The sequence below is a fragment of the Budorcas taxicolor genome, chromosome 5 (assembly GCF_023091745.1).
Source record: "Budorcas taxicolor isolate Tak-1 chromosome 5, Takin1.1, whole genome shotgun sequence".
NCBI lineage: Eukaryota > Metazoa > Chordata > Mammalia > Artiodactyla > Bovidae > Budorcas > Budorcas taxicolor.
This window is the reverse complement of record NC_068914.1, coordinates 88,145,999-88,167,273: the sequence shown is the minus strand read 5'-3', so window position 1 is coordinate 88,167,273 and position 21,275 is coordinate 88,145,999. Positions and strand designations below refer to the sequence as shown.

General features: G+C 41.8%; 1 protein-coding gene across 1 annotated transcript in view; it reads left to right on the top strand.

The window, feature by feature from the left end:
• The window catches only part of MYRFL (myelin regulatory factor like), a 117,851-nt gene extending 107,872 nt beyond the window's left edge, over positions 1-9,979 (top strand). Inside the window, exons 20-25 of the mRNA XM_052640568.1 lie at positions 3,078-3,137; positions 3,787-3,874; positions 6,138-6,212; positions 9,096-9,216; positions 9,536-9,610; positions 9,893-9,979. Coding sequence (XP_052496528.1) covers positions 3,078-3,137; positions 3,787-3,874; positions 6,138-6,212; positions 9,096-9,216; positions 9,536-9,610; positions 9,893-9,979 — 506 coding nt within the window. The remainder of the gene's footprint in view (positions 1-3,077; positions 3,138-3,786; positions 3,875-6,137; positions 6,213-9,095; positions 9,217-9,535; positions 9,611-9,892) is intronic.
• Positions 9,980-21,275: the final 11,296 nt, after the last annotated feature.

Here is a 21,275-nt window from a genome sequence, read left to right as displayed (position 1 = left end):
TACAGGAGAATTTATAGTTTTCCAATAGCCAGTCTTTCAGAATTGAACAGTTTTGCCTCAGAAAAGTGACAAAGTAGAGGTGTTTTATAGGAGACTTAAAAATTTCTTAGTTCCAATCTTGCTTTTGAAAAGCCATTTTCATAATTCTAAGCTGCAAGCTCAACTTCACCCTTTTATTACCATTAAAAAATACCTTATCCCTTCAGAAGCTAAATCCTATCCTAGGGTTCTATGTCTCCAGGAATGTGGAAACATGCTTCTGTATAAAATAAGGCAACTCTGTAGTTCGGCTGCCAGACTTTATAAATGAGCTGTTTTCCTGCAAATTCAGCAGGAAAATAGAATAAAAGGTAAGGAAAAAAACAGGATACATAAGTCTGGTTTCCCCTTCTCTTTATGCCTCATTTGCCTTGTAAATTAGCCTTCTATGGAAGTAATCATAAACAAAACTCATAGCAGGAAACATGTGCTTGAAAATTATTATTTGAAGAGCTGGAACCCAAGTAATCTTGAGGCTTTTTAGACAGCACATATATTTATATGTAAAGGGAAATAAATATTCAATTTTCTAGAAAATCAGTATATATTAAGGTACATTTCTTCTTAAAGAGAAGTATCACACTGGGGAAGATTCTCAGCAAATTGGCCTTGCCTTCCAGTTGTCTCACTCCCACTTGCTAATGAGATGAAAAAGTCCAGCTTCCTCATCTACCCCCAGCATCCCTCTGCACCCAGCCCCTAGGGGTTTCTCCTTTGAGTGCGGAAGAGAAAACATTTCTCTACAGGATACATGGTTGGCTTTCTCTTCTCTCTTCCTCCCTCTTTCTTGACGTCCCTCCTATCCTTCTGCAAATATGTATTGAGCACCGCAGATGAGACTGGCATTGTCGAATGTGGGAATACAACAATGAATGAGAGGCAGTGTTCCAAAAGCTCACAGTTGGGTGACTGGATAAGTAAACCAGCCATTCCACTTCATGTAAGAAGTACTAACCAGGACAGGCAGAGACACTCAGGAATACACAGTAGCTTTGCTTTCTCTCCTGAAATTCCATACATTCACATCTTGTTTCTTTTTCATTCCCATGAAAGCAGAACATGTTGTATTAACTTATATCTCTTGTTAAATAAGGTTAATGTCTTTGTGTTTTGCCCAAAATTATACTGAAAAACATAGTTATTATTTAATGCAAATGAAGGAGTGCAATAAAGAGGACATTTACTTGAAAAAATCTGCAAATTTAAAGAAATTATTGAAAACACTTTAAAATTCTTTTGTGAGGTTAGCTTAGCAACTGACTAAATGATGGCTTTCACTATCCACTTTAAAAAGATACACTTTTTTCCCCACAGCCTTAACAACTATTATCTGAATGGTTACCTTTTCAAAGTTGCTTTTAAAATGCCTTTTTGGCTCTGACGATCATAACCACTCCCCTGGCTTCCTTCCCCATCAGTAAACTCTGGCCCCACAGCAGTGATTTGATTCTTCTTCTCAGATGACTTCAGCTCAGTTTTTACTTTGCGTGTGTGCTGAGTCCATTCAATCATGTCTGACTGTGAGACCCTATGGAATGCAGCCCAACAGGCTCTTCTGTCTGTGGGATTCTCCAGGCAAGGATACTGGAGTGAATTGCCATGCCCTCCTTCAGAGGATCTTCCCAAACCAGGGATCAAACCTGTGTCTCTTATGTCTCCTGCATTGACAGGCAGGTTCTTTACTATTAGCACCACCTGGGAAGCTTAAGCTCGCTTTTTTTCCTGTGTGGATCACATTATGCTTGGAGTTATAGATAATTCAAAGAATGCTAATAGAGGTTCCCTATTCTGGAGTTCTTTTTTTTTCTTTTCTTTTCTTTTGACTGCCCCACTCAGGACATGGGATCTTAGTTCCCCTGACCAGGGATCAAACCCATGCTCACTGCAGTGGAAGCGAGAGTCTTAACTGCTGGACTACCAGGGAAGCCCTGGAGGTGTTGAGAAAGGCCAAAAATACATGAAAGTTAAGTAACAAAACAGAGATAATAGCCCATTGGTACAGTGATAGAGAAGATAGCACTAACAGGTCACCACTTTGAGGATTCAGTAATAATACACACTACAACATAATAATAATACACCCTTCACTGGAAAGGCTGGAGCTCTGAGCTGCAGTGATCTAATTCAGGATGGTGTCTTAGTTGGCTGGAGCTGCCAAAATAAAATGCCATAGACTAGGTGGCTTAAACAACAGAAAGTTATTTTCTCACAGTTCTGGAGTCTAGAAGTCCAAGATTCAAGGGTTACCAGGTCTGATTCCTTGAAGTCCCACTCCTGGGGTCAAAGAAGATACATAGTTGGCTTTCTCTTCTCTCTTTCTCCCTCTTTCCTGACGTCCCCCCTTCTATCCTTCCACAAATATATATTGAGCATCACAGCTGAGTGTGGCCTTGTCAAATGTGGGAATATAACAGTGAACAAGAGGCCATGTTCCAGAAGCTCACAGTTGGGTGTAGAGAGATGCCTTCTCTCTGCCTCCTTGCAAATGTTCTCCTCCTTACACACAAGGCTTTGCATGTCCTAATCTCCTCGTTATAAAAATGCCACACAAATTGAATGAAGGTCCATCCTAACAGCTTCACTTTAATGTAATTATTACTTTAAAGGCCCAACTCCAAACACAGTCACTTTCTGAGGTACCAGAGGTTAGGGCTACATGTGTGAAAATTTGGAGGACTTTAATTCATTCCAAAACAGGTGGCTTTTTGGAGAAGAGCGACAATAAACCAGATCTGTAAGAATGGCATAGGGAGCACTTGCCTGGTGGCCCAGAGGTTAAGATTCCATGCTCCCGGTGCATGGGGCCCAGGTCTGATCCCTGGTCAGGGAGCTAGATCCCACATGCTGCAACTAAGACTTGGCACAGTCACATCGATTAAAGCAAACAAACAAATAGTGGCAGAGGGATGTGATGGGTTGAAAAGTGAGAGAGAGAAGGGTGGAGAAAGATTCGACTGACTGACAAGCTAGGACACACACTGGGTTTCTTCTCATCCTGAACAAGCTTTAAGACTGACAGACACTTTCCTCTTCAACAGGCAGAAGCGCATCATTCTTGGCAGCAGAGGCACAAACCAACATCGACTGGAGAAGTGATTGTAAGTTCAGATTGAAGTGACCCTCTTCTTTGGCTTTGTGGAGCGAAGCCGAGTAAGAACAAGCTACGAAAGCGATACTGGAGAGAGGCACAGGGACGGAGGCTGCACTCCGCCCCAAACGCCTGTGGGGATTACATTGTTTTGCAATCAATGCCAACCTAACTATGTAGGAAGCACTGGAAATGGTTGCATACTGCTAGGCGTTTGTGGTTGACCTTCATTGTGGTTGATCTTTAATAATTTATTTGAACTTCCTGCTCTCCTATTCTTCTGCTAAGTTTTTAGTTGGTTTTCTGTTTTCTTAAAAACATATATCTTTCTTTATTGGCCAGATCGCATGTCCCATTGCACTGTCCATTTTCAATAAATTTCAACTTAGTAGGGCTTCAATGATCCAGGTTCTCTTTTGGATGTTATGGGGCTATCTATTGGAGCTTGGGTTTTATTTTATTTTTTCAGTTTTCTTAAAATATACCATAACAGCAACAAAAGCCTTCTCCCCTTCTCTTTTTATCTCATTTGAATGCAAATGGAATCTATTTATCTAGAAAACTCTTATTTCACATTCTGTAATTTGGAGCCTGCACGGGAGCACAATGCTCTTTTCTTCTGCAGAAGAGTTTACTTTCTTTATTTCTTCTCAATTCAGGGATTGATACAACCATCAGTTCTATTCAGATTATGGAAATCCAGCAAATAATAGATCAACGGTATTGCAGTAGAAGCCTCCAGTGCGGGTGTGTAAGCCTCCCCACTATCTCCCATTGTTTCTGGAATTTACTCAGGGCTCAGGGCTTAGGAGATTGGAATGAAAGCTGATGTTACATGGCAAAATCAATGTGTGCTTACGTGGCTCCTCAAGTGGAAAACACGTTTGTTACATGGTGGACGAGGGAATCGTAAAATGGTTGGTATTAGCAAATGTCAATAAGCCATGGCTCCAAAGATTAAAATCTCCTGGTTTAATGGGTAAGTCCAGAGCAAAAAGCTTAGGGGGCAGCTCTCGAAGGCCACATACCATAGGCACAGAGCTGTTAGTTAATTTTATAGAAAAGGAAGACATTATTACTGATGGCTCTGAGTTACGAGTGAGCTGACATTTATATATTTTAATAACAAGGGATATCATTATTTTAAATGCTGAAAAAACAGAGCATATCCTAACCTTTTCAGTTAAGAGGAAAAAATCTAGGCATTGCAAAAGTTCACAGCAACGTTCATCTCTTGTGTATCACATGCATCAAGATAAGGATGAATCTAGAAGCATAGAGGGCAAGCACAGAAGCTTCAGTAAACACAATATGCAAGTTGAAGGGATTAAGAATGGAGAGGCTTTATTTGATAAGCATTCACTGGTTTAGTTAAGCCTGCTCATATTTCAGCCTACAGGCAAGGCTGCATATTTTGCAGACCACAGGCTCTCGGTGCTTAGTCTTCAGGAGTTACAGCTTGTGGGCTGAGTGGTTGTGGCACACAGGCTCAGGTGCTCTGTCACATACAGAATCTTCACGGACCAGTAGTTGAACACATGTCCCCTGCATTGGCAGGTGGATCTTATCCACTGGACCACCAGGGAAGTCCTCTCAGCCTTAGTTCTTTTTAAGCTTGATATAGCTTAGGCTTCAGGCTGATGGTCCTGACTTTTATAAAAACATTTTTTTATATATATTTTTTTCATTTTTGGCTGTGCCACACAGCTTGTAGGATCTTAGTTCCCCGACCAGGGATGGAACCCATGTAGTGAGAGTTCGGGCATCCTAACCACTGGACCACTGGGGAATTTCCTGGACCTGATTTTTGAAAATAACCTGTATAACACTTTATTATTTGTTTATGACCTTTACATTCATTATCTCATTGAATTTTCACAAAATCACACAAGGTTGGTATTACTTATCCCCATTTTGAAGTTAAAGAACTTGAGATTCAGTGAGCCTGAACAAGTCAGAGACAGACATTAATTGGTTTGGTAGAATGATGTGATGATGAACAGTAAGATGATTTGGGTTCAAATTCCAACTGACAAGAAGTCCATTCTCCTTGTGTACCTGTTTCCCATCTATAAGATGAGCATATTTACTATCTAGTAGTTGGATTTCAGGGAAGCACGCAGATACTGGGAGGCACATAGCAGGAAACGACTTCTATTTATCTAAGCCTCCTCTGGGAGGACAAAGTCCTCCTGGTCCCAATTCACATCTATTGCTTTTAGTTTTGCTTTCTCATTTTTAACAACTCAGTTTAATATTCATTAAAGAGAATTTAAAATGACTGGCCCTTTCCCCCATTTATCTGGTTTTATTTCTGTATATAATTAAAGGGATAGGAAAGTCATAAGAACTTGTGTTAGATACAATGTGCCTTTTTGCTTGAGTTTTCATTACAATATGAATCAAAGGAACTCCCCCTTTTTCCCAACCATCCCTCCCCAAGGGTAGGAGGAATCCCTGTATAAGCATTTCTAGCCTGTGGTTTTCTCCATTACTCAATGATAATTAGGACTGTAATAATTTTACTTGATTCCATTTTTGAAAGTACCTGGTATTTCCTGCTGATGTTGTCTAAAAGGGAGTGATTTACTGTATCAAAGCTGGTAGTTATTATTTCCAGTTCTTTCCAGAGGGACTAAGTTTGAGGCCTTTGCCTCATTTGTTTTCTGAAATCTCTGTCTCCTTAAGGGAAGTTGAAGTCATTTCCTGTTGGTTTAGTTTTGTGCATTTGGTTGAGGATTTGACTTTCCATCATTTCTTCTGTGTATTCTAAGAAACCATGAATCTGTTTGTGGTATATTTGATAGAGTTTGAATCTGAAAGAGATCACTTTGAAATTTGACAGGTATATCTCTGAAAAACATGAAACTATGCCATGTTAAACTTGATTTTCTATATCTATCACATATACTAGACTGTTTCACAGTTTATGTAGTATACAAAAATAGAAAAAAGACTGAATCCTTCCCTGCATATTTTGACTTGTGATTTTATTTTTTCCCTTAATTAGGTCTGGAAATTACTATTACCATATTCCTGTTAATAAGTACACACCTACCAATGTCAAATTCTCTCTGGAAATCAAGTAAGTTCATAGCTGTAAAAGATAATTCTGTTTTTAATGTATTATAATTATGTTTTTATTATCTGAATACCAAGCCTGAGTTTCCTTCACAATTTTATTAATAATTTAGGAGGTAGAAAGTTTTCAGTTAAAGAACGACGATTGGGTTGAGAGGTGGGCCACTTTGAGGGAGGGATTTTCAAAATGAAGCCTGGGGCCTTCCAAGCTTCTTCCAAGGGATAGAAAGGCTCTGGGCTGTATGCTCACACCTGCAAAGTGAGCCTGACCTTGGATTTGATGTTCTCAGGCTGCCGACTGCCCTTGGCTGTGTCCCTTTGAATTGGGGTGGGAGCTAGAGTAACAGCATGTTCCCTGGATGGGGTGGCTGCACATTTCTGTGAGCTTCTGGGAGCAATGCTGATGCAGACACCATCTACTTCCCCCCAGGGGAGTTAAAAAATGGAGTCAGAGTTTGGAGCTGGGCAGACCGGGGTTCAGATTTTGTCCCCATCACTTATTAATTCTGTAATCTTGGAAAAACCACTTATCCTCACTGAACTCCTGTTTATTCATCTCTAAGATGAATTTGACATTATACCATAACATGGAGAGCCTCTGTGAGAATCAGTGATAATAATAGCAAAATTAATTACTACCATTTGCTGAGCACAGACTATATGCCAGACAGTCTACACTGCTACTGGGTCATATAGTCCTCACGACAACCCTCTGAGGTTGGTGTTTTTTTCTAGTTTATATGTTTCAGATGGGAGCACTTAGTTTAGAGAGGTCAAAAAGCTTGTCCTGAAAGTCAGAGCAAATCAGTGGTGGAGATGGGCTTCCAATCAGCCCTTCCATTCGACCATCACTTTCCTGCCTCCCCAGTGAGGTGAGACCTGTAAGAACATTGCCCCATCCTGGCACACAGCAGGCACTTCACGTTATGACTACCTTTCCTCCAAAATCACAAAACTCGAATCAATTTTATCAGCTATTTTGAATAATCATGGTACTTTAGAAGACTTCCACAGACATTATGAAGTGAGGTACTCACTGTGAAGATGGTGTTTGTGTCTCTTGATGCCAGTTTCTCCTCTGTCCCTTCCGCATTCCCCTCTCTTTCCTTTCTCCCTTTCTTTCCCTTTCCTCTGTCCTCCCCTCTCTCCCTTTGCTTCCCCAGCTCTGTTATTCTTCCTCCATCGTTTCCTCCCACTCCACTCTGGCCTCTTCCTCTGTTTCACTCAGACTTCATACTCCTTCTTTCATCAACTTTGCTTCTACAGTGAGCTAATAACACAAGCCAACTGCTTGCCTTGAAATGGTCTTTTTTCAAGCAGCTAAAATTTCATGACTCAGAATCCACCATATTACCAGGCAGGGCAAAAGCTAAGTGTACTATTCTCTAGCACTCTCTGAGCTGCCTGGGACAGCGTTTCCTCATTTGTCCCTAGCTTCGATGGAAGGAAGTAAGCTGAAGTGGTATATCCCTTGGAGTGGCAGAAGGTCATCTTGAACCACTGAAAAGTGGGTGTTAGTCACTCAGTCATGATCAACTGTTTGCAACCTTATGGACTATAACTTGTGTCCATGGAATTCTCCAGGAAAGAATACTGGAGTGGGTAGCCATTCCCTTCTCCAGGGGATCTTCTCCACCCAGGGATTGAAACTGGGTCTCCCACAATAAATCAGGCTTTAGGAATCATTTTTTTTCTAACAGCGGTGACCTAAAAGTAACACATATAATCAACCCAGATTGTAGGCTGTCCCAGAGACAGGCCAACCTCCTGATGATGATTCCCGGGCCAACCTCTAGAGAAGAACCATTCTTTCTGACAGGTCTTCCACTCTGATAGCTTTGAAAGTGAAGTGAAAGTGAAGTTGCTCAGCTGTGTCCGACCCTTTGCAACCCTGTGGACTGTAGCCCACCAGGCTCCTCCGTCCATGGGATTCTCCAGGCAAGAATACTGGAGTGGGTTGCCATTTCTTTCTCCAGGGGAATCTTCCCGGCCCAGGGATTGAACCCAGGTCTCCCACATTGCAGGCAGATGCTTTCACCTCTGAGCCACCAGGGATAAGGACTGATAATTCCTAATGGGGCTCTCCCCACACCCATACCTGTGTTGTCTGCCTCTCTGATTCAAATGAGACGTATCCAGACCAGAAGTTTGCAGAATTTCAAATCCTGGAAATGTCAGATGAAAGCAAATTCAGCTGCCAGTGAAAAGAGAAGGGACATACCTCAAAATTATTTTTAAAATCTATGGAGAGAAGAAGTTCTAATGTTGAAGTGGCTTAAGTCAGGACACTAGATTTTCCAGACTGTCATGTTACCTCAGTTTTAGTTTTAGTCAGTTCCAGTCTACGATGCAATACTGGGTGGCTTAAACCACGGACATTCGTTTCTCATAGTTCTGGAGCCTGGGAAGTCCAAGATCAAGGCACTGGCAGATTTGATATAGGATGAGAGCCCACTCCCTGGTTGATAAGTAGCCGTCTTCCATGTCCTCACATGGCAGAAGGGGTGAGAGGGTTCTCTGGGGTCCTTTTCATGAGGGCACTAACCCCACTCATCAGGGTTCCACCGTCAGGATCTGTCACTTCCTTAAGGTTCTACCTCCTAACGCCATCATATTGGAGGTTAGGATTTAAACATATGAATTTGGGGGGTGGGGGACACCAGCATTTAGTCAACAATAGTGATCTGAGATTGAGTTTCTTTCTATTATAATGAGATGTGAACTAGTATATTGGCATTCATGAGTTTTGTGTAATAGCAGGCTTATTTGGAAGTTTGAATGGATTTCAAAGTTATGTTCCCATAAGCCCCTCTTCTTCTCAAGGTGTAGCCTGTGGGCGCTGATAACTGCTTTTCCATTTGCCGTTTCTTCCCTTTGTCTCTTGAAGCACAACAGAGCCACTGATAGTCTTCCAGTGCAAGTTCACCCTTGGAAATATGTGTTTCCATAGTAAAATTGAGGCCAAAGGGATGGAAAGTCAACAGGAAGTCTCCCAGGAGATGACACAGGTAACAATTTCCAGCTCCTCGGCATTCTGCATTCCAGAAGTGCATCTGTAATGGTGGCACAGCCTCTGATCCTCACAAAGAAAGAGATGCCATGAATCGCATGTCAGTGTTTCCCTTTGCTGACTCTAGTCACAGGATTTGGTTCAGCATCTTCTGTGCATCCTTTGGAAGCTGCAGACTTCTCCAGCAACACCATCAACAACTGTTGCCACAAACACCTCTCCTATTGCAGTCAAGGGAATGCTTTTCAGCCTGGGCTTTTTCCAGCGAAGAGTAAAATGTAGTTATGTGATGGATGTCTCTTTCATTCATCATTTAGGGGTATCAGCACATTTGGAGCCTCCCTGTAGCACCACTCTTCGACAGTGGGTACCATTTCCGGGTAGCTGCACCGGTAAGCTCTCTTTTTTTTTTTTTTCTCTTCAGTGAGAAAGAAATGGACCATTAAATAAATAGAGAGGTAAATGGTGGTGGTGGTGGTGGTTTAACCACTAAGTTGTGTCAACTCTTAAGACCCCATGGACTGTAGCCCACCTGGCTCCTCTGTCCATGGGATTTCCCAGAGAAGAATAGTGGAGTGGGTTGCCATTTCCTTTTCCAAACAGATAAGTAGATAATTTTAATTACAACTAATTCTTACATTAATCATTCTCTCCCTCCACTCCCCTTCTGACAGGATTTAGCTGACTGTTCAACGGACCCTTATTTTGCCGGGAAATTCTTTACAGACTACTTCTTTTACTTCTATCGACATTGTGTATAATTTATTCAAGTTTATTTGGGGACTCTACCAAAGAAAAATACTCCAATACAGTTAACAGAAACTTTTATCCTCTTGCAACTTCTCTCTACCCTTTGTAAAGCATTCACGTTTATTGCCAAAGGGCTTTTTCCAGGCTTTGGCTACCAAAGGTTTTGAGACATTAGTGAGGAGAATAAAGTGTTTACTGGATTTGAGATACTGTGGTGTTTGATTTTGCCATGACTATGAGGAAAACATTTCCTGGAATAAACAGCACCATTGGATTTGAAAATACTGCTTCTGTTCCTGAGGAAGCTGTGAAGTCAAAATGGGCAGGTTTGACTTTACTTTGTCTTCATATATCTCATTGCTTTTGAGGAAAACAAAAGACCCATTTCAGCCATGTCAGCTTGGACCCACTGAACACAGACTCTTGAGAATCTGTGGTTTGGTGTGTGTTGGGGGAGGGGTGGGTGGTATCTGATGCTGAGCTCACATTTAGGCAAGCTATTACTATGTGTATATGTGTGTGCGTGCACTTGAACTACATACGCTAGTGTAGAGACTGTAACTTGCTAATAAACTGGATTAAAAAAAATGATATCTTTGTGATGTTAATTTGTAATGGTTGATGGGTGCTAAATTTTGTGTCCTCTGGGAAGCACTGGCTTGCGGCAAGTCCTTTAAATTAACCCAGACAGTCTAGGCTCAGATAGTTGCATTTGATCTTTCAGTTGTCATTACCAGTATTTAGGTTTTTGTTATTTTAAAAATTCTTTTATTTTTATTTTTTGGAGTATAATTGATTGCTTCACAATGCTGTTTTAGTTCCTGCTGTACAACAGTGTGAATCAGTTATATGTATACATGTATCTCCTTCCTCTTGAGCTTCCCCCCCACCCTCCCATCCCACCCCTCTAGGTCATCACAGATGAATGGATAAAGAAGATATGGTCCACATATACAATGGAATATAACTCAGTCATAACAAGGCACGAAACTGGGTCATTTGTAGGGATGAGGATGGACCTAAAATCTGTTATACAGAGTGAAGTTAGTCAGATAGAGAAAAACAAATATTGTATATTGCCACATATATATGGAATCTAGAGAAATGGTACACATGAACCTATCTGCAGGGCAGGAAGAGAGACACATTGCCTTATTTTTATTGTTCTTCCTCTACATGTAAGAGGTTCCCTTACAGGGCATTAAGACCCATCTCCATTGCTTACAGCTGAATTAGCTTTGGATATTTCTGCTTAGCTTATGGGTAGATTTGAATGTCCTTCCCAACTTAGAAGAGCTGGAAATCCTCTAACTAGAGTGTACTGACTACGTATCTTTTATTTTCTGTTTTCTGATGTTTTGATATCTTAGGGTCTTGCTGACCCTCATGGGATTCTAGCTCCTAGATTTAGGCTAGTCCTAGAGATAGTAAACTTGCCCACCAATGATTTTCAAATACCAACCAGCCAACCCAGAGCCCCCACCCCCAACCACCTCCTTTATCAAGTTCTCATATTTGGGACTACTATCCCCCTGCCCTGATTGCTCCAGGGCTATGGACACCTAGGGACAGCCCCTTTTGCCCAGAGCCTGCTGAAAGTACTCACAGTAGCAGATTCTAAGCCTGTCTCCCCTGCCTCACCTGTTTCTTCCATGGAAATGACCATAAAGTCTTTTGCCCACAGTTCCTCCCTCTCCTTCCTCTTTCTGACTGACCCTGGTGCTTCCTAGTGTCATATCCCTTCCCCTTGGGAATTGTAACAAACTGTCTTTCAGTGGGGATCATCTTCTGGTCTGTTGACCTCCATATACCTCGGATTTTTCATTAATATGCTGTTTTAGGACATGAAGGTTCAAGTCACTCTAGTTTCAGGTAACGGGGCTGTTGAGTGATTGGCCTTCCCTTATCTTACTGTTGGCATCTGTGATACTGTAATTTATAATAAGAAATGTATATTTGATTTTTATCTCTTGTTCCTGGCACAGAGCTCCTAAAACCTTTGGAGTTCCCTAAGTGCTGAGAGAGATAAAGGTGTCTTTGGTTTTGTCAATGGGGTGACATCTACATGGCACCAAGGGATGAAGGCTGGTTACCAGGGCAACCAATCACGTGATTAGAAGATTTGAACTTCCAGCATCACCTATGATCTCTGGGGAGGAATGAGGGGCTGGAGGTTGATTTCAGTCACAAGTGGCATAATTTAATTAACCATGCCTATGGAATGAATCCTCCATAAAAATCCGAAAAGATGGAGTTCAGAGAGCTTATGGGTCAGTGAACATATGGGTATTTGGGGAGAAGACACCCTTTCCCTGCACCTTACTCTGGATATCTCTTCCATCTGGCTGTTCCTGAGCTACATTCTTTTATAATAAACACATAATCTAGTAAGTAAAATGTTTCTCTGAGTTCTGTGAGTTACCCTAGCAAATTAGTCAAACTCAGAGAGGGGGTACAGGGGAAATACTAATTTACGGCTGATAGGTCAGAAGCACACTTGATAATCTGGGTTTGCATCTGGCATCTGAAGTTGGGGGTGGGGGGAGTCCTATAGAACCCAGCCCTCAACCTGTGGAATCTGAAGCTGTCTCCTGACAGATGGTACCAGAATTGGGTTGAGTTGTTAGGCATCTAGTTGGTGTCTGAGAATTGTTTGGTGATATGGGTATAGAGTACATCATGAGAAACACTGGACTAGAAGAAACACAAGCTGGAATCAAGATTGCTTGGAGAAATATCAATAACCTCAGATATGCAGATGACACCACCCTTATGGCAGAAAGTGAATAGGAACTAAAAAGCCTCTTGATGAAAGTGAAAGTGGAGAGTGAAAAAGTTGGCCTAAAGCTCAACATTCAGAAAACGAAGATCATGGGATCTGGTCCCATCATTTCATGGGAAATAGATGGGGAAACAGTGGAAACAGTGTCAGACTTTATTTTGGGGGGCTCCAAAATCACTGCAGATGGTGATTGCAGCCATGAAACTAAAAGATGCTTCCTCCTTGGAAGAAAAGTTATGACCAACCTAGATAGCATATTCAAAAGCAGAGACATTACTTTGCCGACTAAGGTCTGTCTAGCCAAGGCTATGGTTTTTCTATGGTCATGTATGGATGTGAGAGTTGGACTATGAAGAAAGCTGAGCGCCGAAGAATTGATGCTTTTGAACTGTGGTGTTGGAGAAGACTCTTGAGAGTCCCTTGGACTGCAAGGAGATCCAACCAGTCCATTGTGAAGGAGATCAGCCCTGGAATTTCTTTGGAAGGAATGATGCTAAAGCTGAAACTCCAGTACTTTGGCCACCTCATGCGCAGAGTTGACTCACTGGAAAAGACTCTGATGCTGGGAGGGATTGGGGGCAGGAGGAGAAGGGGACAACAGAGGATGAGATGGCTGGATGGCATCACTGACTTGATGGACGTGAGTCTGAGTGAACTCCAGGAGTTGGTGATGGGACAGGGAGGCCTGGCGTGTTGCGATTCATGGGGTTGCAAAGAGTCGGACATGACTGAGCGACTGAACTGAACTGAACTGAACTGATGGGGGTAAGACTCCTCCATAGAGTGGACTTGGGTCCCAGAATCCTTTTTAGCCTATGAGTCAATTATTATGAGACAATTGGATTTTTTTTTATTACCTTGACAGTGGTAATTAGTGGGAATAATAAATCCCTCTTTCCTTATTTTCAAGTATGATTAAGCACATGCCATGTGAATGGAAATTGCAAGAGCTTCTAAGAAAAGACATGTGGCTTACTTACACAGAAGGCATTTTGAAATAACTTATGGATGCAAATGTAGTTTAACCCAGTAGGAGCTGAGATTCTGGAGTCAAATAGTCCTTGCCTTGGTCCTGAATCCTGACTTTATTTGCGTATCTTGAGCAAGTTACTTAACTTCTCTAAGCCTCAATTTCCTTATTTTATAGAAGAGGACAGTGAGTACCTGCAACAGATAGGATTAAATGAGATAAAATAATGCACAGATAGAATCTAAATAAATAAATAAATCTGCTTTGCTATACAGAACCGAATAAAGATTATAGTGGGATTATAAAGAGACTGAGTAACTGAAGACTCACATACATGGAGACATTCTGTCAACTGCAAAAATCAAACTGCAGATAGAACACATGCATGTGTACTATATAACATTTATATTTTTTTCTATATTTGGAAAATTGTTTTCCCTTCACTAATAGCACAACCTTTGCAGGAAATTAAGTAAGGTAGCTAAGTCTTGGGAGTTCAGGATTCCTACATTTTCTTAGATTCAAATTCAGAGTTGGTTCTCTGAATTGTAGTATCAGCCTGTCACAGCACGACGTTGGTCTGGATACTGGAGTTGCCGCTCCATTTTTAAAATGTCCCAGGTGCTTGGTGTGGTAGAGACACCATTAATTTGACTCTTCTCTGGTACCTGAGACTTCCCCAGTGGCTCACTGGTAGAGAATCCGCCTGCAATCCTGGAGCCTCAGGAGCCACAGGTTCGATCCCTAGGTCAGAAAGATCCTCTGGAGGAGGGCATGACAGCCCACTCCAATATTCTTGCCTGGAGAATCCCATAGGCAGAGGAGCCTGGCCAATTTCAGCCCATGGGGTCGCAGAGAGTCAGACATAACTGAAGTTACTTAGCACACACAGGTACATACTTGTCAGCAGCAAACTTATGAGTTCTTCTCAGTACGTACCTGTGTTCAGGATACTATAGAGCTTTCAGATATCTAGTTGAGTAATGATTCTTAGAAAATGAATAAATACTTCTTTCCCATTAAATTCCATAATAAACTGAATATCTTTTCCCCACAGAAAACTTACTATAGGAGATAGGTTGAAAGACTTCAGAACAAGAGGATTTAAGATAGTAAACAGACCTGTGGCAATCTATGGCTTCTTGGGATTAGTTAGGTCTAGAATAGATCTTGCTGGAAGTTTCTTTTCGTATGGATAACACTTCTCACTTCTCTAGGTGTTAGATGTCCACTGCGGACCATGGTGCTTCAGGACAAAGATTTTTCCTTACGCCAGAGAATTATCTGACTCTCTCCTAGAGTATTCCCAAATTCATGTGATTGGAATGTCTATAACAGTATTCCTCGCAAAAGCCCATAACTCCAGTCTAAACATGAGCAGTGTGTGTGTGTGCATGCTAAGTTGCTCCAATCATGTCCAACTCTTTATGACCCTGTGAACTGCCATGCTCCTCTGTGCATGGGATTCTCCAGACAAGAATACTGGAGTGGGTTGCCACGTCCTCCTGCAGGGGATCGTTCCCACCCAGGGATCGAATGCGTGCCTCTCATGTCTCCTGCATTGGCAGGTGGGCTTTTACCACTAGCACCACCTTGGAAGCCCCACTCATGAGCAGAACATCAGACAAATCCCATCTGAGGGACATTCTACAAAATACCTGACCCAGTACTATTCTTTTTTAACTTTGTGCCACAAGATCTTAGTTCCCCAACCTGAGCCCATAGTAGTGAAAGTGCCAAGTACTAACCACTGCCCAGAATTCTCAAGACATAAAAAAAGGTATAACTAAATGTAATGTGATATTCTACAGGAGACCCTGGAACCGGAAAAGGAGATTAGATACAAATTAAAGAAATTTGAATAAAGTATAGCCTTAGTTATTAATAATGTGTCAATACTGGTCCATTTTCTGTGACAGATATATCATACTAATGTTAAGGTATTGATAATAGGGGAAACTAGGTGTGGGGTTTATTGGAACTCTGTGTACTAGCTTCATTATTTTTTAATAAATCTAAATTGTTCCAAAATTTAAAAAAATACTTTCAAAAAGTAAGAAATGCAGTCCATAACAGCTAGGCTAAAATATCACATGTACCACAAGGTGCCATTTGTGATTGCATGAGTTCAGTTCAGAGGGCTTCCCTGGGGGTCAGATGGTAAAGAATCTGCTTGCAATGAGGGAGACCTGGGTTTGATCCCTGGGTCAGGAAAATCCACTGGAGAAGGGAATGGCTACCCACTCCAGTGTTCTTGCCTGGAGAACTCCATGGACAGAAGAGCTTGGTGGGTTAGCTTTCAAATAGCTTAAAGAATACTATAAAATATAAAATAACACATAACATAGCAAAAAGAATTACAATGATTTTTCTTGAGTTCTAATACAGGAATTCAAACTAGCTCAGATTTTTTTTAAACAGCCAAACCATAAAAATTCATTCACTTAAAACAATTAGCATGCATGGGTTCAGACCTCCAGCATTTTAAAAATAAAAATATTTTGTAGAGCTCTTAATCTCTTTTTCCATTTTTATTTTTCCTACACAATTTTGCCATTTCAACTTTAATGACAGATTCTCAACAACGCATCATTTGAGTCATGAAACTAAAGATCCTCAAGAGTAGATCAAAAAAGCAATTCTATTGGCAGTTTACAAATCTTCCCTCACTGGATTCTCACAAGAACCTTCTGATGTTGTCAGACTTAGAGAACAAACTTATAGTTGCCGGGGGAGAAGGATGAGGGGGAGGGATAGTTAGGGAGTCTGGGATGGACATGTGCATACTGCTATATTTAAAATAGATAACCAACAAGGTACTACTGTATAGCACAGGGAAAGCTGCTCATTGCTATGTGGCAGCCTGGATGGGAGGGGAATTTGGTGGTTTAGTCCCTAAGTTATGTCCTACTCTTATGACCCCATGGACTATAGCCCACCAGTCTCCTCTGTCCATGGGATTTTCCAGGCAAGAGTACTGGAGTGAGTTGCCATTTCCTTCTCCAGGGAATCTTCCCAACCCAGGGATCAAACCTGGGTCTCCTGCATTGTAGGCAGATTCTTTACCAACTGAGCCACCAGGGAAACCCAAGGAGGTGGGGAGGATGGATACATGTATATGTATGGCTGAGTCCCTTTGCTGTCCACCTAAAACTATCACAGCATTGTTAATCAGCTAAACTCCAATGCGAAATTAAAAGTTTTTTTTTTTTAAAAACAAACAAAAAAAACCGTGTGATGTGTGGAGTGAAAGTTATTCATAGTTCCCCATTCTACAGATAAGGAGACCGAGGCACAAAGAGGTTAAGTGAGGATAAGAGATGAGCCAGGTTTTCCGGTGTTAAATTTAATCCACTTTCACTATACACATATCTTATTCAGCGTGGGCTATCATACAAAATTTAAAACTGAGTGGCTTAAACAACAGAAATGTATTTCTCAGTGCTGGAGGCTGGATAGTCTAAGATTAGCAGGCTCAGTGTCTGGTCAGAGCTGTATCCTTTAGCTGGGACAGCCTCCTTGCTCTGTCCTCGCATGATCTTTCCTTAGTACATGAACATGCGGGGAGGGAGAGAGAGAGAAATCAAGTTCTTTGGTGTCTTTTTAAAAATAAGGGCGCTAATCCCATCATGGGGGCCGTATCTTCATGACCTTGTCTATACCTAACTACCACCCCAAATCAGATCTCCAAACATCATCATATTAGGGACTGGACTTCAGCATAAAACTGACAGGACCCTGAGGGAAACTTTCAAGGGAAGGCGCATTCCTCATGTCCCTCTTGTTTGTAGAAAAGTTTTAGTCTCCTAGGCCCTCTCAGAATTCCAAAGAGCAAATTTAATTAGAGAACTGATAAAATGCAGGAACAAAGGAAAACTGTCAAGCAAGACAAAAATAATAGTTTGCCACAAAACAAGTCAAGGATCTTCAGTTTCTCTTCAAGGGCTATTGATAGTATCCTGAGTCATATTCATGAGCTGTTTTGCAGATTATAAAATCCCTATCATGTGGAAGAAGTTAACGACATGCTGACCATCGGCATGTAGACCCCAAACTGGTTGGAACCAGAAGCTTGATGGTTGAGATTACTGAAACATCACCCTATTATCTCATCGTCAAACATGAGATTCCTGAAACATCACTCTGTTACCTCATCATCAACCAACCAGAGAATTGTGCACAAGCTGATCAGGCACCTGCTACCCTACCCCTCGCACTGTCTTTAAAACACTTCCCTAAAAGCCACTGGGGAGTTTAGATCTATGAGCACGAACCAGCCATTCTCCTTGCTTGGCTTTGCAATAAACGCTGTACTTACTTTCGCCACAACTGGTGTCAGGTTGCCTTTGCTTACGTCAGGTGAACGGACCCCAGTTCGGTTCAGTAATATGAATTCAACAGTGAGACAATTCAGTTCAGAAAATTGTATCACTTACTCTTCAGAGGTTTTTTCCTTTCCTCACAACTCTTCAAAGTTTGCAAAAGACCACCAACAGAGATAATGACCTACCTCAAAGGTACTAACACATTAATGGCTCTGGTGAGAGATACTTACACTCACCAGGCCCTGTGAGCGGATAGGATTTATTACAGGCTGTTTGGCCATGATACAGACTAGACAGAGGGCAGAGGGACAGACGTGAGTAAAATCCCCTGTCACCAGCCACTAACTTATATCTATTTATATTGTATCAGGGCTTAACAGCTCACTTGAGAATGCTAAATATCAACCTCACTCCAAGGAACACTTCAGGAAAAACTTCACTTGGCAAAGCTAAAAGTGTTTTGGTTTTCATTTCTTCAAGGACATATGTCATTGATTTTTGTGTCTGATTCTAAGCAGCCAGTTGAGCTCTTAAGAAGCATCCAAGGATTTAAACTCTAGCGCATTTTTGATGTGGTTGTTGAAAGCTTGCAGAAGCACAACTTCAGAGGCCTCCAGTTTATCAACAATGTTCCACATACAGTTTCATCTTCTCATGGCTGGATTCTGTGAATGGAGAAAGTCTTTAACAGTTATTAAGAGATATTATTGGAGGAAGGGATGGATGCCAATGACCACAATCTCTCCTTCCATTTTTTTACGTGTGTTGTGCTTAGTCACTCAGTCATGTCTGATGCTTTGCAGCCCCATGGACAGTAGCCCGCCAGGTTCCTCTGTCCATGGGGATTCTCCAGGCAAGAATACTGGAGTATGCCATGCCCTCCTCCAGGGGATCTTCCCAACCCAGGGATCGAACCCAGGTCTCCTGCCTTGGAGGCAAATTCTTTACTGTCTGAGCCACCAGGGAAGCCCAAGAATACTGGAGTGGGTAGCCTATCCCTTCTCCAGGGGATCTTCCAGAAATTGAACTGGGGTCTCCTGCATTGCAGGTGGACTCTTTACTAGCTGAGTTACCAGGGAAGGCTCAGAAAATAGATAGCGGGTGGCAGGTATTTTTTCATGGCCCCATGCAAATATAGATGAGATCACATTTGAGAAAAATTCTTGAGGGCATGTCTTTGCCAGAGTTGAATTCTAAAACCATTTTTAGCTACACTAGTCTGACCTCCTGTTTAAACGCAGAATAACTGGGAAAAGAGCTAGACTCAAAATCAGGGACCTTGGTCCTGGTCCTGGCTCAATAACTGACCATTGGTGTCATCTTGGGTAGTTTATTTCACTTCCTCAGTTGCAACACTGAATCTATAATAGTCCTATCTACACTAGGGGTTACTGTGGACACTACATGAGATATTTATGGAAAACCTTGTTGTCAAGTGGAAAGTGTACAAAGACAAGAGTCTTTAACAATGGTCCCTGGGAAGATGTTATTTTGAATGAGTAAGTAAGAAGTTAGAAATTCTCATTTAAAAATATATATGTTTATTTGGTTGCACTGGGTCTTAGTTGCAGCATGCAGGATCTTTAGTTACAACATGTGAACTCTTAATTGCAGCATTTGGGATCTAGTTCCCTGACCAGGGCCCCCTGCATTGGGAGTGTGGAGTCTTAGCCCTTAGACCACCAGGGAAGTCCTCCTCACTTTCCTTAATGAGCTTCAGTCCATTGTGCTTAGGGCAAGTTACTTACATTTCCATCCACCATCTTCTTCACCTGGAAAACACGTAGCACACAATAGATGCCCAGTCAACACTTGTTAAACGGAAAGTGAGTACATGGGAACATTGCCTCTCATTCACCAGGGAGAGTGGCAAGATGACAGACTGAAAGAGGCTGGAATTCCTCTCCCTTTTTAACTGTGATTTTTTGCTATTATTTGGAATAATAGAGGGTTTTTAATTCTCCAAACACATCTAGTGAAAGTGAAAGTGAAGTCGCTCAGTCGTGTCCGACTATTTGGGATCCCATGGACGGTAGCCTACCAGGCTCCATGATCCATGGGATTTTCCAGGCAAGAGTACTAGAGTGGGCTGCCATTTAAACACCCCCAAATGACTTTCTGGTGGGCTGCAGTCCATGGGGTCGCTGAGGGTCGGACACGACTGAGTGACTTCACTTTCACTTTTCACTTTCATGCATTGGAGAAGGACATGGCAACCCACTCCAGTGTTCTTGCCTGGAGAATCCCAGGGACGGGGGAGCCTGGTGGGCTGCCGTCTATGGGGTCGCACAGAGTTGGACGCGACTGAAGCGACTTAGCAGCAGTAGCAGCAAATGACTTCCAACTAGAAAGTCAAACGGCCTATTGTTCTTTAGAGGATCCCAGATCCTGATAGTCCATTATGGCTTATTATTCATCATTTATATTTACACTTCTGCATTTTATTCTGTACAGCACAACTGCATATCTAAATTAATTGCAAATTAATTGTAAAGTGTATAATAAGGGTTTCATATTGTATCCAAACATTGCATACATTACGACAGTAATTAAGCTGTTGTAGTTTTCCCTTAAAGTGAGTTGTAAGATCTCAGGCGTCACATCCTATACAATTACTGAAAACCGTTCCTTTCAGTGTGTATATTCTTGGCCCTGAATTATCTACCACAGAGAGCAACTCAAGATTGTGTTAAGAAGAAAAAGTTTCTTAGTTACTTCACAGAGGTCCATTTACCTCTAAGAAAACACTCTGATATAGAGGATCTTCCACCTATTCCACCTCCGAGCTCTGTAACAGTTTGCTCATTTTCACTCGCTGACATCTGTGGAGGACTATCTATGTACCAGACTCTGAGTACAGTGCTGGGGCCCAAGAAAAGCCTGGCATCCTTCCTGACATTTCTGAGGCATCCACCGCCTGGTGGACTAGCCATCACACAGTATGAAAAGTGCTGTAACTGTGTGTGCTATAAGAGTACAGGGAAGAGGTGATACATTCTGCCTCTCAGGTAAATGCGAAAGAAGACTGAAGGGAGGAAAAGGAAAGGCTTCAAGCAGGAAGAGATATCTGAGCTGTATGGATCTAAAAGGATGATAAGTGTTCTCTGTGTGTGTTTTTAAACAGAAATGGAAAAAGGCAGAAGTTACCTATGAATCAGTCTTTTATAAGAGAGAAAATGTGATTTGAAATACATCAGGAATTGCTAAGTTAATAACCACCACCCCCGCCC